Source organism: Oncorhynchus nerka, linkage group LG28, assembly GCF_034236695.1.
Source record: "Oncorhynchus nerka isolate Pitt River linkage group LG28, Oner_Uvic_2.0, whole genome shotgun sequence".
Classification (NCBI taxonomy): Eukaryota; Metazoa; Chordata; class Actinopteri; order Salmoniformes; family Salmonidae; genus Oncorhynchus; species Oncorhynchus nerka.
In genome coordinates, this window is record NC_088423.1 from 988,344 (window position 1) to 1,002,020 (window position 13,677).

Below are 13,677 nucleotides of genomic sequence, written 5' to 3' on the forward strand. Positions count from 1 at the left end.
CTATGTTACAGTAGTTTGTGGTACACGCTGGATGGTGTTCTCTTGGGATTATGTTACTGTAGTTTGTGGTACACGCTGGATGGTGTTCTCTTGGGATTATGTTACTGTAGTTTGTGGTACACGCTGGATGGTGTTCTCTTGGGATTATGTTACAGTAGTTTGTGGTACACGCTGGATGGTGCTCTCTTGGGATTATGTTACAGTAGTTTGTGGTACACGCTGGATGGTGTTCTCTTGGGATTATGTTACAGTAGTTTGTGGTACACGCTGGATGGTGTTTTCTTGGGATTATGTTAGTGTAGTTTGTGGTACATGCTGGATGGTGTTACAGTAGTCTGGTACATGATGGATGGTGTTACAGTAGTTTGTGGTACATGCTGGATTATGTTACAGTAGTTTGTGGTACATGCCGGAGTATGTTACAGTAGTTTGTGGTACACGATGGATGGTGTTACAGTAGTTTGTGGTACATTCTGGATGGTGGTACAGTAGTTTGTGGTACATGCCAGATTATGTTACCATAGTTTGTGGTACATGCTGGATTATGCTACCGTGGTTTGTGGTACATGCTGGATGGTGGTACAGTAGTTTGTGGTACATGCTGGATTATGTTACAGCAGTTCGTGGCATGCTCGCTACACGGTGCTGACGTCCCTACAGATCATTACTGTCGTGATATTAACATAGTTCCGTTATATTCCAGATAGCGGGTAGCAGTTCCTGGCATGCTCGCTACACGGTGCTGACGTACCTACAGATCATTACTGTCATGATATTAACATAGTTCCGTTATATTCCAGATAGCGGGTAGCAGTTCGTGGCATGCTCGCTACACGGTGCTGACGTACCTACAGATCATTACCGTCATGATATTAACATAGTTCCGTTATATTCCAGATAGCGGGTAGCAGTTCGTGGCATGCTCGCTACACGGTGCTGACGTACCTACAGATCATTACCGTCATGATATTAACATAGTTCCGTTATATTCCAGATAGCGGGTAGCAGTTCGTGGCATGCTCGCTACACGGTGCTGACGTACCTACAGATCATGGTCTTCTACAACCTGTTCACCTTTATGAGCGACCAGGGAGCTGTCAACGACGTCAGAGCACTGGTCATACGCCTGCTGGAGGACGAGCAGCTGGAGGTAACGCACACACATACACACACACACACATATACACACACACACACACACACATATATATCCTGTATCTATATATATATAGGTGTCTATCCTGGACATGCTGTTTTCGACCCTTTCTCTCTCGCTCCCCGCTGTCTCGACCTCTGAATGCTCAGCTATGAAAAGCCAACTGATATTTACTCCTGAGCTGATGAACTGTTCCACCCTCTACAACCACTGTGATTATTATTTCACCCTGCTGGTCATCTATGAATATTTGAACATCTTGAAGAACAATCTGGCCTTCATCGCCATGTACTCTTATCTCCACCGGCACAACCAGAAGAGGACTGGCCACCCCTCAGAGCCTGGTTCCTCTCTAGGTTTCTTCCTAGGTTCTTGCCTTTCTAGGTAGTTGTTCCTTCTGTTTTTTGCACTTAGTCACATCTGCTGATGTAAAAAGCATTTTATAAATACATTTGAGAGGATGATCATAGTACACAACAGACTGAAGGACAGGTGGTGTCATGACTGAAGAAGACAGAATGGTAGATAGTTAGGTCTGGAGGTTACAGATCACATTGAAGAAGACAGAATGGTAGATAGTTAGGTCTGGAGGTTACAGATCACATTGAAGAAGACAGAATGGTAGATAGTTAGGTCTGGAGGTTACAGATCACATTGAATAAGACATAATGGTAGATAGGTAGGTCTGGAGGTTACAGATCACATTGAATAAGTCATAATGGTAGATAGGTAGGTCTGGAGGTTACAGATCACATTGAAGAAGTCATAATGGGGTGTGTGTGTGTGTGATCACAGGCCCTGTCTTCCAGCACTCTTCCTCCTTATTCTCCCCCTTGTTGCTATGGAAACCACAGATGGCAGGAGTATTCTGTTGCTATGGGGATGGTGATGTTGCCTCTTCTGTATTTCTTTTCAGACAAAATACCCCAGTACACTTGTCCTCTAGTCTAATGACCTGTCCTCTAGTCTAATGACCTGCCCTCTGGAGGTTACTAATGACCTTGAAGAAGACAGAATAATGACCTGTCCTCTAGTATAATGAAGAAGACTAGTGGTAATGACCTGTCCTCTAGTCTAATGACCAGAATGCCCTAGTTAGTCTGGATGACCTGTCCTTGAAGTCTAATGACCTAGTCCTCTGGAGTTAATGACCATTGAAGAAGACTCTAGTCTAATGACCTGTCCTCTAGTCTAATCACCTGCCCTCTAGTCTAATGACCTGCCCTCTAGTCTAATCACCTGCCTTCTAGTCTAATGACCAGCCCTCTAGTCTAATGACCTCTCCTCTAGTCTAATGAAACCACAGATGGCAGGATTATTCTGTTGCTAATGACCTGCCCTCTTCTGTGACCTCCCTTAGACAAAATAATGACCTGTCCTCTAGTCTAATGACCTGCCCTCTAGTCTAATGACCTGCCCTCTAGTCTAATGACCTGTCCTCTAGTCTAATGACCTGTCCTCTAGTCTAATGACCTGCCCTCTAGTCTAATGACCTGTCCTCTAGTCTAATGACCTGCCCTCTAGTCTAATGACCTGCCCTCTAGTCTAATGACCTGCCCTCTAGTCTAATGACCTGCCCTCTAGTCTAATGACCTGTCCTCTAGTCTAATGACCTGCCCTCTAGTCTAATGACCTGCCCTCTAGTCTAATGACCTGTCCTCTAGTCTAATGACCTGCCCTCTAGTCTAATGACCTGTCCTCTAGTCTAATGACCTGTCCTCTAGTATAATGACCTGTCCTCTAGTCTAATGACCTGTCCTCTAGTCTAATCACCTGCCCTCTAGTCTAATGACCTGCCCTCTAGTCTAATCACCTGCCTTCTAGTCTAATGACCTGCCCTCTAGTCTAATGACCTGTCCTCTAGTCTAATGACCTGCCCTCTAGTCTAATGACCTGCCCTCTAGTCTAATGACCTGCCCTCTAGTCTAATCACCTGCCTTCTAGTCTAATGACCCGTCCTCTAGTCTAATGACCCGCCCTCTAGTCTAATGACCCGTCCTCTAGTCTAATGACCCGCCCTCTAGTCTAATGACCTGTCTTCTAGTCTAATGACCCGTCCTCTAGTCTAATGACCTGTCCTCTAGTCTAATGACTTGTCCTCTAGTCTAATGACCTGTCCTCTAGTCTAATGACCTGTCCTCTAGTCTAATGACCTGTCCTCTAGTCTAATGACCTGCCCTCTAGTCTAATGACCTGCCCTCTAGTCTAATGACCTGCCCTCTAGTCTAATGACCTGCCCTCTAGTCTAATGACCTAGTCTACTCACCTGCCCTCTAGTCTAATGACCTGCCCTCTAGTCTAATGACCTGTCCTCTAGTCTAATGACCTGCCCTCTAGTCTAATGACCTGCCCTCTAGTCTAATGACCTGCCCTCTAGTCTAATCACCTGCCTTCTAGTCTAATCACCTGCCTTCTAGTCTAATGACCTGCCCTCTAGTCTAATGACCTGCCCTCTAGTCTAATGACCTGCCCTCTAGTCTAATGACCTAGTCTAATGACCTGCCCTCTAGTCTAATGACCTGCCCTCTAGTCTAATGACCTAGTCTAATGACCTGCCCTCTAGTCTAATGACCTGCCCTCTAGTCTAATGACCTGCCCTCTAGTCTAATGACCTGCCCTCTAGTCTAATGACCTGCCCTCTAGTCTAATGACCTGCCCTCCAGTCTAATGACCTAGTCTAATGACCTGCCCTCTATGTATAGTCTCACCTGCCCTCTATATATATATATATATAGATGACCTAGATCATATAGATAGTTGTGGAATGTGTTGGGGGACGGGAGCAGAGCACGGTGTTGATACAGGAAAGATATATATATGTGTGTGTATATATGTGTATATGTACGTATATATATACGGGAGCAGAGCACCGTGTTGATACAGGAAAGACGGATAGCTGTGGACCCTACTAGAGAAATGTGAAGTTTGAAGTACATGTTTGGTGATTCTTAATGGGAAAACTGATAGCATTCAAATGAGTAGCTTTAAGGGTAAAAAAAAAAATAACTGTGGGCCACATTAGTGTTGTAAACTTTTTGTCCATATCGCCCAACTTGTGTGTGTAGGAGCTGTTATTTCTTCATAATTATTGACTGCAGATGTAGGTGTTTCTTCCTCCCCAGTCCACTGTACAGTACGTAGCCTAGCTACAGAACCTGAGCCTTTGCTTTGTGCTCTCAAGGGTGAGACTGAGTCAATCGGTGAAATCTACACTCCCTGTTCTTTCTTTCTGCTCTCTCTCACTGTTCTCTCTTTCTCTCTCACTGTTCTCTCTCTCTCACTCTTTCTCTCTCACTGTTCTCTCTCTTTCTCTCTCTCACTGTTCTCTCTCTCACACTCTTTCTCTCTCACTGTTCTCTCTCTTTCTCTCTCACTGTTCTCTTTCTCTCTCTCACTGTTCTCTCACTGTTCTCTCTATTTCTCTCTCTCACTGTTCTCTCTATTTCTCTCTCTCACTGTTCTCTCTATTTCTCTCTCACTGTTCTCTCTCTCTCTCACTGTTCTCTCTCACTGTTCTCTCTCACTGTTCTCTCTCTCAATTCAATTCAAGGGGCTTTATTGGCATGGGAAACGTGTTAACATTACCAAAGCAAGTGAGGTAGATCATATATAAAGTGAAATAAACAATAAAAATTAACAGTAAACATTACACATACAGAAGTTTCAAAACAATAAAGACATTACAAATGTCATATATATATATATATACAGTGTTTTAACAATGTACAATAAATAAGCATAAATATGGGTTGTATTTACAATGGTGTTTGTTCTTCACTGGTTGCCCTTTTCTCGTGGCAACAGGTCACAAATCTTGCTGCTGTGATGGCACACTGTGGAATTTCACCCAGTAGATATGGGAGTTTATCAAAATTGGATTTGTTTTCGAATTCTTTGTGGATCTCTCTCTCTCCCTGTTCGCCCGCTCGCTCCCTCTCCCTGTTCGCCCGCTCGCTCCCTCTCCCTGTTCGCCCGCTCGCTCCCTCTCCCTGTTCGCCCGCTCGCTCCCTCTCCCTGTTCGCCCGCTCCCTCCCTCTCCCTGTTCGCTCGCTCCCTCCCTCTCTCTATTCGCTCCCTCCCTCTCCCTGTTCGCTCGCTCGCTCCCTCTCCCTGTTCGCTCGCTCCCTCTCCCTGTTCGCTCGCTATCTCCCTCCTCTCTCCCTGTTCGCTCCCTTTCCCCGCTCGCTCGCACCCTCTCCCCGCTCGCTCGCACCCTCTCTCCCTCTCCGCCCGCTCTCTCTCTCCCTGCTCGCTCGCTCGCTCCGTCTCCCCCTCTCCCTGCTCGCTCCCTCTCCCCCTCCCCTGCTCGCTCGCTCTCCCCGCTCACTCTCTCTCCCTGCTCTCTCCTGCTTGCTCCCTCCTCTCTCCCCTCTCCCTGCTCGCTCCCTCTCCCCCTCTCCCTACTCTCTCCCCTGCTCGCTCTCTCTCCCCCTCTCCCTGCCTGCTCGCTCTCCCTGCTCGCTCGCTCTCCCTGCTCGCTCTCTCTCTCCCTGCTCAGTCCATCCCTCTCCCTGCTCGCTCTCTCTCTCCCTGCTCACTCCCTCCCTCTCCCTCCTCTCTCTCTCTCTCCTCGCTCTCTCTCTCTCTCCTCGCTCTCTCTCTCCCTCCTCGCTCTCTCTCTCCCTGCTTGCTCGCTCTCCCTGCTCGCTCTCTCTCTTCCCGCCTGCTCTCACTCGCTCGCTCTCTCTTTCTGCTCTCCCTGTTCTCTCTGGCTCCATCTTAATTAAGCTTTCAGTGATTCATCTCTTCCTACTTCTCAAGAGTATTGGAGGACAATGTCCAACAATGGTCTCGCTCCTCAGCCATTCACTGCATTTTGAGGAGGAGGAGAGTTTAGATGGAGCTTCTGTCTGTTGAGCAGATCTAGTCAGTACATAATGGATCAGCCAGATCCACATATCACATCTCTTTCCTTCTCTCCCCCAGGTGAGGGAGATGGCTGCCACCACTCTGAGCGGTTTCCTTCAGTGTAACTTCCTGTCCATAGAGGGCCCCATGCAGAGCCACTTCGAGGCCCTCTGTAAGACCCGCCTACCCAAGAAGAGGAAGAGGGAGCTGGGCTCCGTGGTGGACACCATCCCCTCTGGAGGTAGCCATGAGCAAATTAGACCTATAAGTCGCTCTGGATAACAGTGTCTGCTAAGTGACAAACATGTTAATTAGAGGTCGACCGATTTATCGGAATGGATGATTTAATTAGGGCCAATTTCAAGTTTTCATAGCGATCGGTAATCTGCGTTTTTGGACACCGATCAGGGCCGATTACATTCCACTCCACGAGGAGACTGCGTGGCAGGCTGACCACCTGTTACGGGAGTGCAGCAAGGAGCCAAGGTAAGTTGCTAGATAGCATTAACCTTATCTTATAAAAAACAATAAATCTTAACATAATCACTAGTTATAACTACACATGATTGATGATATTACTAGTTTATCTAGTGTGTCCTGCGTTGCATATAATCGATGCGGTGCCTGTTAATTTCTCATCGAATCACAGCCTACTTCGCCAAACGGGTGATGATGTAACAAGCGCATTTGTGAAAAAAGCACTGTCGTTGCACCAATGTACCTAACCATAAACATCAATGCCTTTCTTAAAATCATACTCAACTATATATTTTTAAACCTGCATATTTAGTTAATATGCCTGCTAACATGAATTTATTTTAACTAGGTAAATGATGTCACTTCTCTTGCAACAGAGTCAGGGTATATGCAGCAGTTTGGGCCGCCTGGCTCGTTGTGAACTGTGTGAAGACCATTTCTTCCTAACACAGGCTGTAATTAATTTCCCAGAATTGAACATAATTATGACATAACATTGAAGGTTGTGCAATGTAACAAGAATATTTAGACTTAGGGTTGCCATCCGTTAGATAAAATATGGACCGGTTATGTATTTCACTGAAAGAATAAACGTTTTGTTTTCGAAATGATAGTTTCCGGATTTGACCATTTTAATGTCCAAAGGTTCGTATTTCTGTGTGGTATTATATTATAATTAAGTCTATGATTTGATATTTGATAGAGCAGTCTGACTGAGCAGTGGTAGGCAGCAGCAGGCTTGTAAACATTCATTCAAACAGCACTTTCCTGCGTTTGCCAGCAGCTCTTCGCTGTGCTTCAAGCATTGCGCTGTTTATAACTTCAAGCCTATCAACTCCTGAGATTAGACTGGCAAAACTATAGTGCCTTTAAGAACATCCAATAGTCAAAGGTATATGAAATACAAATGGTATAGAAATAGTCCTATAATTCCTATAATAACTAAAAACCTAAAACTTCTTAACTGGGAATATTGAAGACTCATGTTAAAATGAACCACCAGCTTTCATATGTTCTCATGTTCTGAGCAAGGAACTGAAATGTTAGCTTTTTTTACATGGCACATATTGCACTTTTACTTCTCCAACACTTTGTTTTTACATTATTTAAACTAAATGGAACATGTTTCATTATCTACTTGAGACTAAATTAATTTTATTGATGTATTATATTAAGTTCAAATAAGTGTTCATTCAGTATTGTTGTAATTGTCATTAATACAAATATATATATAATAATTTGCTGATTTCTATCGGTATCTTCTTTTTTGGTCCTCCAAAAATCGGTATCGGCGTTGAAAAATCATCATCGGTCGACCTCTAATGTTAATACTCTAGTCCACACTACATACAGGCTCTGTTACACTGTCCACACTACATACAGGCTCTGTTACTCTGTCCACACTACATACAGGCTCTGTTACTCTGTCCACACTACATACTGGCTCTGTTACTCTGTCCGCACTACATACTGGCTCTGTTACTCTGTCCGCACTACATACTGGCTCTGTTACTCTGTCCGCTCTACATACTGGCTCTGTTACTCTGTCCGCACTACATACGGGCTCTGTTACTCTGTCCGCACTACATACTGGCTCTGTTACTCTGTCCACACTACATACTGGCTCTGTTACTCTGTCCACACTACATACTGGCTCTGTTACTCTGTCCACACTACATACAGGCTCTGTTACTCTGTCCACACTACATACAGGCTCTGTTACTCTGTCCACACTACATACAGGCTCTGTTACTCTGTCCACACTACATACAGGCTCTGTTACTCTGTCCACACTACATACTGGCTCTGTTACTCTGTCCACACTACATACTGGCTCTGTTACTCTGTCCACACTACATACTGGCTCTGTTACTCTGTCCACACTACATACTGGCTCTGTTACTCTGTCCACACTACATACTGGCTCTGTTACTCTGTCCACACTACATACAGGCTCTGTTACTCTGTCCACACTACATACAGGCTCTGTTACTCTGTCCACACTACATACTGGCTCTGTTACTCTGTCCACACTACATACTGGCTCTGTTACTCTGTCCACACTACATACTGGCTCTGTTACTCTGTCCACACTACATACTGGCTCTGTTACTCTGTCCACACTACATACTGGCTCTGTTACTCTGTCCACACTACATACAGGCTCTGTTACTCTGTCCACACTACATACTGGCTCTGTTACTCTGTCCACACTACATACAGGCTCTGTTACCTGTCCACACTACATACAGGCTCTGTTACTCTGTCCACACTACATACTGGCTCTGTCCTGTCCACACTACATACTGGCTCTGTTACTCTGTCCACACTACATACTGGCTCTGTTACTCTGTCCGCACTACATACTGGCTCTGTTACTCTGTCCGCACTACATACGGGCTCTGTTACTCTGTCCGCACTACATACTGGCTCTGTTACTCTGTCCGCACTACATACTGGCTCTGTTACTCTGTCCGCACTACATACGGGCTCTGTTACTCTGTCCGCACTACATACTGGCTCTGTTACTCTGTCCGCACTACATACTGGCTCTGTTACTCTGTCCGCACTACGTACTGGCTCTGTTACTCTGTCCGCACTACGTACTGGCTCTGTTACTCTGTCCGCACTACGTACTGGCTCTGTTACTCTGTCCGCACTACGTACTGGCTCTGTTACTCTGTCCGCACTACGTACTGGCTCTGTTACTCTGTCCGCACTACATACGGGCTCTGTTACTCGGTCCACACTAAATACCACTTAAAACGGCCACTACATAACCAAAAGTATGTGGACACGTGCTCTTCGAACATCTCATTCCAAAACCATGGGCATTAATATAGAGTTGGTCCCCCCTTTGCTACTATAACAGCCTCCACTCTTCTGGGAAGGTTTTCCACTAGATGTTGGAACATTGCTGCTGGGACTTGCTTCCGTTCAGCTACGAGCATTAGTGAGGTCGGGCACTGTTGCGTGATTAGGCTTAGCAGCGCAGAAATTTGACGAACTGACTTGTTGGAAAGGTGGCATCCTATGACGGTGGTGCCACTTTGAAAGTCACTGAGCTCTTCAGTAAGGCCATTCTACTGCAATGTTTGTCTATGGAGATTGCATTGCTGTGTGCTCGATTTTATACACCTTTCAGCAATGGGTGAGGCTGAAATAGTCAAATCCACTAATTTGAAGGGGTGTCCACATACTTTTGTATATTTAGTGCATCTTCATTTTAAGTGGCACACTAGTGTGGGTATTAGAACATAGCTGTCTACATCCAACGGTCAATTGTTTACTTGGAACACAGTTGCCATGGTTGTGTTAGATAGGCTTCTAAAATGCATTTGTCTTGACCTTGCTGAACATGTTATAGCTCAGTTTTCAATGCCCCCCGTGTGTGTGTGTGTGTGTGTGTGTAGATCTAGTGAGGCGACATGCTGGAGTGTTAGGTCTGAGTGCCTGTATCCTGTCCAGCCCCTACGATGTTCCCAGCTGGATGCCCCAGCTACTGATGAACCTGAGTGTCCACCTCAATGACACACAGCCCATTGAGGTGAGGAGGACTAACACACACAGCTCAATGGCATGCTCTCTGTCACTCTCTCTCTCGCTCCTGAATCTCGCTCTCTCTCGCTCCTGAATCTCGCTCTCTCTCGCTCCTGAATCTCGCTCTCTCTCGCTCCTGAATCTCGCTCTCTCTCGATCCTGAATCTCGCTCTCTCTCGCTCCTGAATCTCGCTCGCTCTCGATCCTGAATCTCGCTCTCTCTCGATCCTGAATCTCGCTCTCTCTCGCTCCTGAATCTCGCTCTCTCTCGCTCCTGAATCTCGCTCTCTCTCGCTCCTGAATCTCGCTCTCTCTCGCTCCTGAATCTCGCTCTCTCTCTCTCCTGAATCTCGCTCTCTCTCGCTCCTGAATCTTTCTCGCTCCTGAATCTCTCTTGCTCCTGAATCTCTCTCTCTCTCTCTCTCTCTCCTGAAGATGTCTGTGAAGAAGACCCTGTCTAACTTCCGGCGGACTCATCATGACAACTGGCAGGAACACAAACAGCAGTTCACTGACGACCAGCTGCTGGTTCTGACCGACCTGCTTGTCTCTCCCTGCTACTATGCCTAGATACCTGGTAGGACACACACTCCCATCCTAAAATGCTGACTCATTGTAGATCAATTCAAACGTATGCTTGGGTGGAAACCTCACCAACACAAGTTACAGTACATTGTAAACTTCAAGGCACTTCCTCAAGGCACCAACCATTAATCAAACCGTCTATTTGGTCTCTCTTTAGGGCCCTGGTACAACTTTCAGATGGAGATAATGTTTTCTTAAACGGAGGAATGACACCCTGAATGCCCTCTTTGAGCCACTCAACAGTTCCTTGCTCTGTTATTAGTCTGGGAAAGCCTCAAACTGAACAGAACAGGGCCGTATTCACAAAGCGTCTGAGTACAATTGCTGATTTAGGATCAGTTTTGCCTTTCAGATCGTATTGAATACCATTATATGGACATGGCGACCTGATCCTGGATCAGCAGCGCTACTCTGAGACGCTGTGTGACTTCCAGAACAGACGAGCCTGCATGAGGGGAGACGGGCCTCACTTTCAGGTCCCTGCCCTCTGACCAGACCAACGGACGACACCTGGGTCATTTTCACTAGGCACCAAACATAATGAAACGAGGAGGAACTACCTGGATGTTTCCTTAGGAAAAGGTTTTTGCTACGTTGTGCCGTAACGAATACAACCCTGTACCCTGAGGACCTTGGGGAGGGGGGGAATATGCATACGTAATGGGTGGATGGAATGGATGGAGTTGTGTATTTGTTTTTAGCGCTCATTTACATTTCTACTATACTTAATATTTAAGGATAAACCATAGCATGGGTGATTGATCTGCACTTTGTAATATTACTGTAATATTACTGTACAGTTGATTTATCTTGTTCTTCTCGTGTGTGTGTGTGTGTGTGTGTGTGTGTGTGTGTGTGTGTGTGTGTGTGTGTGGAATGCTTGATGAAGATACCTGCAGGTTTCCCTCGATTGCTGGTCCAAGTTGTAGTGCGTGTTCCCCCATTAGTGCACCACTACGCCTTAGGACCAGAGCTAGTTTTCCCCCGTAATATTGCTCTCAATACAACAGCCCCTCAATGTTATCAACTCTGCACCAACTAACTATATTATCCCACTAGAGCAAGGCTCTCTAGTCCTGTTCCTGGGGAGCTGCTGTCCTGTAGGTTTCACTATGACCCTAATCTAGCACACCTGATTCTAAAAACGATGTGGTTGATCAGCTGAGTTAAGATAGTTACAACTGGGGTTGGAGTGAAAACCTACAGGAGGCTAGCTCCCCAGGAACAGGGTTGAAGTGAAAACCTACAGGAGGCTAGCTCCCCAGGAACAGGGTTGAAGTGAAAACCTACAGGAGGCTAGCTCCCCAGGAACAGGGCTGGATTGAAAACCTACAGGAGGCTAGCTCCCCAGGAACAGGGCTGGATTGAAAACCTACAGGAGGGTAGCTCTCCAGGAACAGGATTGGATTGAAAACCTACAGGAGGGTAGCTATCCAGGAACAGGGTTGGAGTTAAAACCTACAGGAGGGTAGCTCTCCAGGAAACAGGGTTGGAGAGCCCTGCTCTAGAGGATAGGAACCATATTGTCCCAGGTCTCCAATGAAGTGTTCTTAGCCACAGTCTGTATGTGTTCAGATGATCGTTCATTATCATTAGATTAGGAGTGTTTCCCAAATGGACCCTTTTCCTTTTAGTGCACTACTTTTGACAAGGGCCCAAAAGGCTCTGATCAAAAGTAGTGCACTATATAGGGAATAGAGTGTCATTTGGGACATAACTTAGATTTTAACCTGGCACACACATTTACATACTTGATGTTTGTGTACTTTGTTTATCTCTGCTATATGCATATTTTATTATGTGTGTATACCATGTGTATGTAACATAAATGCACAAACAGGTTTATTTATTTGTTTGAAGTGCTGATTTTATTATTCTTAAGAGTTGCTGGTAATGAAAGCTTTTGGTTTGTGAGTAGATAGATTGTTCAGCTTGTTAGTGACGAAGCATTTGATGTAATCTGCTCTCGCTTGGGCAATGATGACTATGTAGCAGAGTGAATGTGTGAGTGTGTGTTCATTCCTCAAGGCTATGTGCAAGGTTTTCAGCGGATGGGTACATTTTAATCATCATGGCATGTCTAAACCCCTCTCAAAACCCCAAGGGACTCATTTCCCAGACACAGATCAAGCCTGGTCCTGGACTAAAAAGCATGATATAATTGGAGTCTCCATTGAAACAAAGCTTTTTAGTCCAGGACCAGGCTTGATCTGTGTCTGGGAAACGGGGCCCAAGGAATAGCCAAACATCCTGTCCACCACCTTAGCATCGCACCCCTTCCCCTCTACTCATCAATATAACATTGTTCTCCATTCTTTTTAAAAATCCTAGTGAGAGATTTATTTTTGGTTCAATATTTACTTTTCCATGAAGACTTGAAAATCTAGTCTCATTGGTTCAGTTTAGTACCTCACACCTGTTTAGTGTAGTGCCAAAACTGCAGTGATTATTTTTAGATGTACTGTTTTCTGAAGAAAATAAAGAAATTCATGGGTTGTTTGTAACAAACTTTTTGTATGTGTGTCTTTGTGCTGGTTGGTTCTGGGATGGCTCCTATTCAGTGGTGTAAAGTATTTAAGTACAAATACTACTTAAGTAGTTTTTGGGGGTATCTGAATTTATTTTACTATTTCTATTTTTGACAACTTTTACTTCACTACCTTCCTAGTGAAAATAATGTACATTTTACTCTGTACATTTTCCCTGACACCCAATAGTACTGGTTACATTATGAATTCTTAACAGGACAGGAAAATGGACCAATTCACACATTTATCAAGAGAACATCCCTACTGCTTCTGATCTGGTGGACTCACTAAACACAAATGCTTGGAGTGTGTCCCTGTCTAACACCAAATAAATCACATGTATGGTTTGCTTAATTTAAGCTATTTGAAATTATTTTTACTTTTTATACAGAAGTATATGTTAAACCAAATACTGTTAGACTTTTACTCAAGTAGTTTACTGGGCGACTTTTGAGTAATTTTCAATTAAGGAATCTACTTTTACTTAAATATGCCATTCGTGCTCCCGAGTGGCGCAGTGGTCTAAGGCACTGCGTCTCAGTG

The 13,677-nt window shown here is 45.1% G+C and overlaps 1 protein-coding gene across 1 annotated transcript in view; it reads left to right on the forward strand.

The window, feature by feature from the left end:
• The window catches only part of LOC115124774 (proteasome activator complex subunit 4B-like), a 94,941-nt gene extending 81,827 nt beyond the window's left edge, over positions 1 to 13,114 (forward strand). The window contains 5 exon segments of the mRNA XM_065013212.1: positions 995 to 1,150; positions 6,083 to 6,245; positions 9,895 to 10,028; positions 10,457 to 10,598; positions 10,764 to 13,114. Coding sequence (XP_064869284.1) covers positions 995 to 1,150; positions 6,083 to 6,245; positions 9,895 to 10,028; positions 10,457 to 10,591 — 588 coding nt within the window. The 3' untranslated portion in view covers positions 10,592 to 10,598; positions 10,764 to 13,114.
• The last annotated feature ends 563 nt before the right edge of the window (positions 13,115 to 13,677 follow it).